General features: G+C 56.8%; 1 protein-coding gene across 1 annotated transcript; it reads right to left on the minus strand.

Moving 5' to 3' along the window:
- Nucleotides 1-953: 953 nt before the first annotated feature.
- SHISA7 (shisa family member 7) lies at nt 954-9,180 on the minus strand. The gene is made up of 5 exons (XM_044921998.1): nt 8,501-9,180; nt 6,860-7,014; nt 5,206-5,271; nt 4,578-4,727; nt 954-1,597 (listed from the first exon to the last, which is right to left on the minus strand). Exons 1-5 carry the CDS (start codon nt 9,178-9,180, stop codon nt 954-956), a joined length of 1,695 nt encoding a protein of 564 aa, XP_044777933.1.
- Nucleotides 9,181-10,170: the final 990 nt, after the last annotated feature.

Genomic DNA, 10,170 nt, shown 5'->3' on the forward strand with positions numbered 1-10,170 from the left:
CACTTTCTCTGGTGACCCCAGGGTTGCCATGGATTTGGGGCATGCCCTGCCTTCTCATGACCTGGCATGGAGGTGTCTTAGAGCATCACCCCAGGACAGGCAGAGTCCAGAGGTGAGATCACAGAAGCGGGCTATCATCCCTGGTGATGACATCATGGGAAGAGGCACAATCCCTCTGATCATGTCATAGGGCAAGGCACCTTCTCTGGAGATGGCATCACAGGGAGGAGGCAGAGTCCCTGTGACAGTGTTGTGGAAAGGTCGTACGTACAGGGAGGACACAGTTGGCAAGACCTTTCCCCTGCGATGTGTCCCAGGAAGATGGCTTTGTCTGTAGTGACAACATCATAGACAGAGACATCTTCTCTGGAAGAAAACATTTTCCTGGTGGTGATGATGTCACGAGAGGCCTTTTGGTGCCAGACATGACATCATCAGGGTGAGATGTGTCTCTGCAATGACATTCACAGGAAGGAATCTTTGTCTCTAGGGATGATGTTATAGGACAAGGCATTGTCTCTGCTGTGACATCACAGGGAGAAAGTCTGTGATGACTTCGTGGAACAGAGACATGGCCTCTAGCGGTGACCTCAGGGGTGGGCCTATTCCTCTGTGAAGAATTCATGGGAAGAAAGTTTTGTCCCTGTGATGACATCACAGAACACAGACATTTTCACTAGTGATGACCTCACAGGCAGGGCTCTTCCTCTGTGATAACGTCATGGGAAAGAGGCCTTGCCTCAAACAGTGACATAGGAGGAGGGATCTTATCTACCATGACATCCCAGAAGGAGGTTTTGTCTCCGGTGACAATTTCATCCAAAGCAGTGTCCTCGGAGGCAGTCCCCTGCCCACAGGCTGATCCTGGGTCCCAGGCCCCTAGAGTGTGTTGGGGGATCCAGGCTGGGATGGGGGCCGGCGAGGCCGCAGCCCGCAAGCCCCCGGGCCTGGCTTCAGACCGTCACCTCATTCTTGCTGGCGGTGCGCAGGTGTTGGGGCAGGTGATGGCCAGGGATGAACTGCAGTTGCTCCAGCGTGCCCTGGCGCTGGAAGGGTGGCCTGCGCGCCAGCGTGCCCCCTCCCCCGCCGGCGTCCGACATCCAGGCAGGCTGCGGGGAGCCGTGCAGGCCGTGGTGGTGGTGCGCGTGCAGGCCGGGCGGCGGGGGCAGCCCGTGCAGCGGCGTGGGGGGCCCCCCGGGTCCTAGCAGCAAGTTGGAATGGGACGCGGCCAGGCCCGCGCGGGCGGCAGGCTCCGGGGGCAGCGCGGGGCTGCGCGGGGGCGACAGCAGGTGCTCCCGGCTCTGGCGCAGGGCCTCGGGCGATGACAGGAGCAGGTGCTCTTGCGACACAAGGCGCGCGCGCGGCAGGGTGAATTCGTAGCGCGACCGGCCTCCGTCGCCCAGCAGGTGCTCCTGGGACATGACCCGCCGCGGGTTGGGCGCGGGCGCCAGGCCCAGCTCCTCCGGGCCGCCCCAGGCATCCATGCGGTAGCCGCCCCCCGTGCCGGGTCGCCGAAGGGTATGCAGGGGCAGCGTCCCGCGGGGCATCTCCGCCAGGTGCCTGCGCTTCAGGTAGGCCTCGTCCAGATCCTTCTCAGCTGGGGGAAGGGGGGAAAAGCCAGAGAGGTAAGTCCTCAGCCAGCCCACAACCTCCCCCATCCCCTGGCTTCGGTACATCCCACCCCCACGAGGACTGCAGACATCACCAGAATGCCCTGGTCATTAGCCTGGGAACAGGTGGCTGAGTCCCACATTGCAACCAGTCGAAACAATCAGGCTAGCTATGTGACCAAAATGCAGATTCCTAGGCCCCACACACGATGGTGAGCCGGTAGATGTGGGGCGACTTCCTTTTTTTTTTTTTTCTTCCAAACTTGGAAATGTGACCTATTCATGGGTTGTGAAGTCAGTTTTGTGGATGGTGACTGGCATTTTGAAAATGAAATAGAATAAAAAATTATCAGAAAGCATCCACACAGGAGCTCCTGGCTGGCTCAGTCGGTAAAGCATCCCCATCTTCATCTCCGGGTCCTGAGTTGAGCCCCATATTGGGTGCAGATATTACTTAAAAAAAATCAATAATAAAAAAAAAAGATTAAGGAGGTTGGTGGGGAAAAAGATTTTTAAAAGTTACATAAAAAAGAAAGTATCTAAGGGTCCCTGGGTGGCTCAGTCAGTTAAGCCTCTGCCTTCGGTTCAGGTCATGATCCTGAGGTCCTGGGATTGAGTCCCGCATCGGGCTCCTTGCTCAGTAGTGAGCCTGTTTCTCCCTCTCCCTCTGCTGCTCCCTCTGCTTGTGCTCTCTCTCTGTCAAATAAATAAAATCTTAAAAAAAAAAAGAAAGAAAGCATACACATAATAGGGGAATAAGGGTGAGTACCAGTTCATAAAGTTTTTATTTCAGTTAATTTGTGTTGCGGAAATATTAATGGATGCAGTGACGATACGTAGGGTTTGTTTTAAAATAATCCAGCAAAGAGGTGCCTCAGTGGCACAGTGGGTTGAGCGTCTGGCTCTTGGTTTCCACTCAGATCCTGATCTCAGGGTTGTGGGATTGAGCGCCGCCCATGTCGGCTCCGCACTGAGCTTGGAGTTGGCCTGAGATTCTCTCTCCCTCTACTCCTCCCCACTCTCCCTCTCTGTCTCAAAATAAATGAATCTTAAAAAAAAAAGTAAAAAAGGGTGGGGGGATGGGTTAGCCTGGTGATGGGTATTGAAGAGGGCACATATTGAGTGGAGCACTGGGTGTTACATGCAAACAATGAATCATGGAACAGTGCATCAAAAACTAATGATGTAGGGCGCCTGGGTGGCTCAGTCGTTGAGCGTCCGCCTTCGGCTCAGGTCATGGTCCCGGGGTCCTGGGATCGAGCCCCGCGTCGGGCTCCCTGCCCCACGGGAAGCCTGCTTCTCCCTCTCCCACTCCCCCTGCTTGTGTTCCCTCTCTCGCTGTCTCTCTCTCTGTCAAAAAATGAATAAAAATCTTTAAAAAACCAAAACTAATGATGTAATGTATGGTGATTAACATAACATAAAATAAAATTTTAAAAAAAGTAAAAAATGAAACAATCCACAAAAAACTGGGGCAAAGGGAGTATAGATTAACAAAATGTTGCTCATTTTAAGTTGAGTGATGGGAACATGAGGATTCATTTTACAGTTTCCTCTAATGCTGGGTATGTTTGCAAAAGTTCATAATAACAAGTTTCAAATTTTTTCCTGTAATTAAAAAATATGCATATATACATGTGTCTCATGGGTGATAATATAAAAAGCATTTCTTTTTTTTTTTAAAGGGTTATCTTTTTTTTTTTTAAAGATTTTTTATTTATTTGACAGAGAGAGACACAGCGAGAGAGGGGAACACAAGTGGGGGAGTGGGAGAGGGAGAAGCAGGCTCCCGGCCGAACAGGGAGCCCGATGCGGGGCTCAATCCCAGGACCCTGGAATCATGACCTGAGCCGAAGGCAGACACTTAACGACTGAGCCACCCAGGCGCCCCTAAAAAGCATTTCTTAATGTGGCTCTCAATTTAAAAATGTTTGAAGGCTACTGCCACTGACCCAGAAATGTCCAGAGTCACAGTGATTGGTTCAGGGACAAGCATGTGACCCAGTTTGGGCCAGTAGGCTCCAGACCTGGGATTTTTGCTGGAATCATTGGGAAAGATGCTTTCCTGCTGGTAGAATGGCACCCTGAAATTCCTCAGGTCACTCTTTGCCACCACTAAGGAAGGATCTGTCTGTAAATGAAGCCAGCCCACCATTTAGCAGAGCTGAGACATATCGAATCCTGGAGACAGCTTTTGAGCTCCTGGATCCAGCCATACCTGAAGCTCATGATTCAGAGACTTTCCATTATCCAGCTAATGTAGTTGCCTTTAAAAATTTTTTTTTGTTTGCTTAAGTTCTGTTAATTGTAAATACAGGTCCTGATGAATACAATAGATCTTAGGAGAGCATGAATCTGCATTTTTAAAAAGCACCTTCAGTGTCACATTAGGAGAAGGAAGGGAAAAATGAAGGGGGGGAAATCGGACGGAGAGATGAACCATGAGAGACTATGGACTCTGAGAAACAAACTGAGGGTTTTAGAGGGGAGGGGGGGATTGGTTAGCCTGGTGATGGTTATTAAGGAGGGCAAGTACTGCATGGAGCACTGGGTGTTTTATGAAAACAATGAATCATGGATCACCACATCAAAAACTAATGATGTGGGTGCCTGGGTGGCTCAGTTGGTTAAGCGACTGCCTTCAGCTCAGGTCATGATCCCAGGGTCCTGGAATCGAGCCCCGCATCGGGCTCCCTGCTCAGCCGGAAGCCTGCTTCTCCCTCTCCCTCTCCCACTCCCCCGCTTGTGTTCCCTCTCTCGCTGTCTCTCTCTCTCCCTGTCAAATAAATAAATAAAATCTTTAAAAACAAAACAAAAAAACTAATGATGTATGGTGACTAACATAACATTAAAAAAAAAAAAAAAGCACCTTCAGTGTCAATTGGGCCACTCTCCACCATCCTGAACCCAGGCCCTGGCTCTTCACCCCACCCCATTGCCTGTGCCCCTCCCCTTCCTGGGACTCACCCAGTCTCTTGAGGGAGGAGTAGCGGTTGAGTTCAGATTTTACAGCAGCCTCGTAAGACGGGGGCAGATGCGAGAGGTTGTGGAAGGACCGTGAGCAGGAGAGCGTGGAGTAGTGCAAGGAGGGGCTGGGTGGTGGAATGGCGCGCCAATCTGGGGCAGAGGGGCATGGCAGGGGTCAGCACAGCCCCTCTCCCTCAGACCCAGCAGTTCCAGCCCCCAGCCCCTTAGGGAGTGGAAACCAGGGACTCCAGCCCCTCAGAGCACCAGCAGTCCAGGACCCCTGTATTCACCCCCCCCTCCCCAGGAGACAGGCTCATTGCTGGGGCAGCAGGTCATGTCACAGGAAGAGAGGCAGCTAGCTCTTGCTCGGCACCTGCCGTGTGCCTGGCCCCAGGCTGGAGGGGCAGTCCACTCCATTCATCTTCCCACCAACCCAGGTGTGAGGGAGATGACCACTTCTGGTGTTCAAACTGGGCAGCCGAGGCTAGCTTGGTTACCTGGCTAGACTGGGGGGTCAGGGCTCGCAGGGTCTCATGCCTGCTCTGTCCTGGGCCCCCAGCTCAGGCTCAGTACAAGGCAGGGAAGGAAAGGAGCCTTGTCCTCCCCACAGCCCAGCCCTAGTCCGTACCCATCGTGGTGGCATGGTGCTTGGGGCTGTTGACGTTGAGGTGCAGGTAGTTGTGGTGCAGATTATCTGTGGGGACCAAGAAAGGAAGTGGCGTTACTGTCATCACTCACTCCCAGCTGGTGCTACTGTCCTGGTATTGCGGAAGGATTTCCACTCACGTCCACTTGGTCCCCAGCTCTGATCCCTGCTACCTCCTGAATCTCTGCTCTGACCTGCCTCTCCCTCCTGGACCATCAAATCAGCCTTCTGGCCATCTGGCCAGCCCCCTCTTCAAGATCAGCCCCCCAGGGTAGTATTCCTGACACCCACACTTGCCCCTGCCCTTGCCCCTCTGCTGTTGCAAACTCTTTCCATGTCTGGCTGTCACCCACGGGACAAAATCTAAGCCAGGAATTACTTGGCTTAGATTGGCTCCAGCTGATGCCTTGCCTGAAGGAGCCTAGTTCAGTCCTGCCACAGGGCCTTTGCACATGTTGTTATGCTATTCTCTCCGCCTTGAATTCCTTCCTTTCCTTCTTTGCCTGAAGAACTGCTACTTACCCCTCAAGATCCGCCTCAAATGTCTCCTCTTTATTACTACTATTCAAACCCACCTCTTCCCCTCCATTTCTGACCCCAGCCCAGGCCTTGTCCAGCCTGGAGTACCATCCACCCTCCCCCTGGGCCTTCTTCGTCTCATCCCTCCCCCTTCACACGGGTTCCAGAAAGATCATTCTTCCACTCACTTTTGACTTTGTTGCCCATCCCTGCTCTAAACTCTACCATGGCTTCCCACTGCCATCAGGACAAAGGCAGAGCTCCTCAGCCCAGCCTGGTGCTCAGGTCCTTCCCGAGGTGTCTGCACACCCTCTCCCTGGCCCGCAAACTCTGCTTCAGCCGTCCTGAGCTCCGTTGGCCCAAGTAACCCCCTCACCCTCCAGGCCATTGCTCAAATAGCATTGCCTGGGGGAAGCCTTCCTCCTCCTCTAACCCGTTCCAGCTCCCTGGGCTTCCCCACTGATGAACTCATCATAAAATAGAAGAACACTAATAACTGCTCCTATTTGTATGGCGCTTTTTCTGTGTGAGGCATTGCTCTAAGCCTTCGGTCATTGGTTCACTTGACCTTTACGATAACCCTGTGAGGTGAGTGCTGTTGTGCTCCTGGTTTCATGGGTGAGGACACTGAGGCCCAGACAGGTGAAACGGTTTGCCCCGGTCGGCGGTGGCAGAGCCAGGATTCAGACCCAGGCTGTCTGGTTCGGGACACGTTCCAATGCAGTTATTAGGTACTTTCTTGTGAGTTTCTTGTGAGCTGTTGGGAGCTCAGACACGGACTTTCTCAAGTGTAGGGGCTGAGAATGTATAAATTTAAATCACCCCGGCGTCCATGGCACCCACCCGTAATGGTTCAGAGATGGCAGAGGCCGGTGGATGGGACTAGGGGCAGGGCTTGGGCCTCGGGAGGTGGGGCTATCCGGGGAGGGCGGGGCTGGAGGACTGGGGGCGGGGCCTGGGCAGCGGGAGGTGGGGCTATCCGGGAGGGCGGGGTCTAGAGGACTGGGGGCGGGGCCTGGGCAACGGGGAGGCGGGGTATCTGGGAGGGCGGGGCTACATGTATGGTGGGCGTGGCCAGAGGCCGCAGCTGCAGCCCCAACTCCCAGGTCCCACTCACCGAGATTGGAGGGCTTCACGGTGTTGTAGAGGTTCTTGGGCGTCCTCGGGGGAATGCTGTCGGGGCCCCCGACCCCCGGGGTCAAGGAGCTGCTTCGTGCCCGGTCCGGGCGGGTCCCAGGCCCCGCCTGATGCCTCAGAATGTCCACCAGAGCCCTAGAGGTGGCAGAGCGACGGTCAGCGGCCTGGGGACGTGGGTGGGGTCCGGGAGAGGGAGGGCTCAGGCTTCTTTTCCCTCCCTGTTCTCCCTCTGGGGGAGTCTGTCAGTTCGCCCCGGGCTCCTCGCCTTTGGCCACGCCCATCGCTAATGTCAAGCTGAGCGCCGCCCACCCCAAGGTTCCTCCCACCGCATTTCTTGCTTGAAACAGCCCCTTCCTCAATTCATTTGGACCCAACCCCCCTGTGGTCCTTCCCACATCGTCCCCACTGGGCACCTGCCCCACCCTGAACTTGGGACCTCACTCCCGTTCCTTTTACAGCCGTCCCATGCTGATAAAGTGTGCCCCGTTCGTCCGGCTATGCGACCGAAAACCTTAGAATCACCCCTGACTCCTGTTGTTCTTTCATGCTCCTCAGCAGTCCTGCAGATTCGACCTCCAAAATAAATCCCCAACGGGACACTTCTCACCACCAGTGCTGCTCCCGGTACCTGCTCTCACCTGGCTCATTGCTAGTGTCCTAACGGGTCTCCCGCTTCCTCCCCTGTCCCCTGCAGTCCCGCCGCACACACGCAGCCCAGGAACTCTTGAAATTATCAGATGGCTTCGCGCCGGAGCTCAGGGCTCTCTAGAGGCTCCCCCGTCACTCTCAGAATAAATCTGCTCCACGCCCACTGCTTTGTAGCTTCATGGGCCCCTTCACTGTCCTGCAAGTACTCCCACCAGGGCCCTTGCACGCGCTGTTCCCTCTGCCTGGAATGCCCTTCCCACAGATCCCTGCTTGGCTTGCTCCTTCCCCTCAGGTCTCCGCTCCAGGTCCCTTTCCTGACCACTTCGCATAAAGCAACACCCTCGGTCCCCACTCTCTACCTGTTATGCTGCTTTCTTTTCTTCACAGCGGTTATCAATACCTAAATTTATATTGCATATGTGGTTGCTTGCGTACTCTCTCCGCCACTAACGTTTAATGATAATGGCAGCCAACATTTATTGAGGGCTTACCATGTGCCAAGACTCGACATGAATCAATTCAGTTAATCTTCGTTACAGTCTGAATGGATGGGGAACAGTTATTAGGCCCATTTTACAGGCAAGCAAATGGAGGGACAGGCCCAGGGTCACGCAGACCGCAGGCAGCAGACCTGGGGTTGGAAGTCGGGTTTACCCAGCAGGGCAGGGACCTTGTTTTTTCACTGCTGTATCCCCAGCTGCTGACCCACAGAAAGTGCTCAAAAAATAATTTGTTGGGTGAATGAAGGCCTGAGCCTCACCCGTCACTCCGCAGCCAGGCCCGTTCTGTCGCCTATCCCTAGGGCCCGCCCATATCCCTAGGCTTCCGCGCCCAGGCTCGCGGTGGAGGCCTCCCGCGTCTCTGAACCTGCACAGGCACCCCTGTAGCCACGCCCTCACCAGATGGCTCCACCTCTCACTGCCCAGGCCCCGCCCCCAGGCCCCACTCAGCTAGGGCCCCAGCGCTCACATACCTGGGCACGTTGATCTCCCGATGCGCCCTGGGCGCACGGGACGCCTTGCTGAAGGCCACTTTGGCGCCGACGCCCACCGCCAGGGCGAAGCTGATGACCCCGCACACCACGTAGGCCGTGCTGCCCCCGGGGCCCTCGCCCCCGCGCCCCCCTGCACCCCCCGCCCGGCCCCCTTCCAGCCACCCCGCCTGGCCGGGCCCAGGCCCCCCGCCCACACCCCCAGCACCCCCGACGCCCCCGGCCAGCGGCGGCGGCGTGGTGGCCCAGCGCGGCGTGTCGTAGTTGGAGCAGGAGGCCTGCGCCAGGCGCATGTGGCGATGCTCGCAGCAGAAGCGGTAGTGGCAGGTGCCGCAGCAGAAGCGGTAGGAGCCCGTGCTGCAGTTGAAGGTGGCGTCGTACTGGCCCATAACGTCGTAGTAGCCATGGCAGAGCTCGGCGGGAGGGGGCGCCCGCGCCGCCGCGCCTGTCCCGCTCGCGGGGCTGGTCCTGGTGCCGTTGGCGCCCGGGCCCGCAGTGCCGCCGCCGCCGGTCAGCGCCCCGGTCAGGCGCCGCAGGTGCGCCAGCAGGGCGGGCAGCGGGCCCGGGGGCTCGGCGCTTGTGGCGTTGGACGGGCGCGCCCCGGCCTGGCGGGCGGTCGAGGCCAGGAGCAGGAGGGTCCCGAGGAGCAGGAGGGACGGCATGGGGCGCGCGGGAGGTCGGACGGGGCCGCCGGCTGGGGGGAGAAACAAGACGGGAGCTGTGGGCGCGGGACAGATGGCCAGAGGTGCAGGGACGTGGGGATGGGTGGCCGGACAGGGTGAGGAAGGCGGGCCGAGGGAAGGTAGAAGGATGGAGGAAGACAAGCACCAGGGGAGCGAAAGGATGTAGGAGCGGGCGATGCATGGGCCCAAAGTGAGAGTCCCACAGGGCAGTGGACGGCATTGGCGGGGTGGACGGAGATATGCCCAGCGCGGCCGGAGGAGGATGGAAATGGTAACGCTCAGACGGGAAAGGATCACGGTGAGCGAGAAGGCGGGAGGAAAGACTGGGAAGGTCGGCGGAGATATCAGAGGGGTGAGCAGAAATAAAGGACGGACAAACACCAGAAGCAAGATAGGATGTGCGGAGAAAGCATGCGGGGAGCGAAGGAGGGAGGCCAGAGGGGTCGGTGGGAGCAGGGCGTGGGAGATTGGGGGTGGAGGAGCGGAGAGGACGGTGGGGTGGGTCAGTGGGGATGGGGAGGGAATGGAAGCAGATGTTTGGGGGGGCGAGATGGGGAAGGACAGAGAGAGGTGTGGATGGGGGAAGAGAGAGAGAGAGAGAGATCGGGGTTGAGAATCGGAGCTGACAGACTAGGCACGTGGAACCAGGTGGTGCGGGGCTTCTCAACCTGGGCTCCACTCTCTGGGCCCCGTCCCGCGTGCTGCCCGGTGTTGAGCACCAGCCACCAGGTGCCAGGAGAATTCGCATTCTCCACGTGCTGCCAGCCTAAGATACCTGCAGGCATTGCCAAACGTCCCCCTGGGGGCACAACTGTGCCCGGTTGAGAATGGCTGGCTTAGACCGGCATGGTGCTCAGCGGCCCCACAGGCTTATTTTATTTCTCTTTTATTTAGGTCTGGTAATCCAGGGGTCTCAAGCTTCTGTCTCTGTCCCGCTCCCTTTCTCCTTCATCCGCCCTCTCTGTGTGT

Source organism: Neomonachus schauinslandi, chromosome 16 (assembly GCF_002201575.2).
Source record: "Neomonachus schauinslandi chromosome 16, ASM220157v2, whole genome shotgun sequence".
NCBI lineage: Eukaryota > Metazoa > Chordata > Mammalia > Carnivora > Phocidae > Neomonachus > Neomonachus schauinslandi.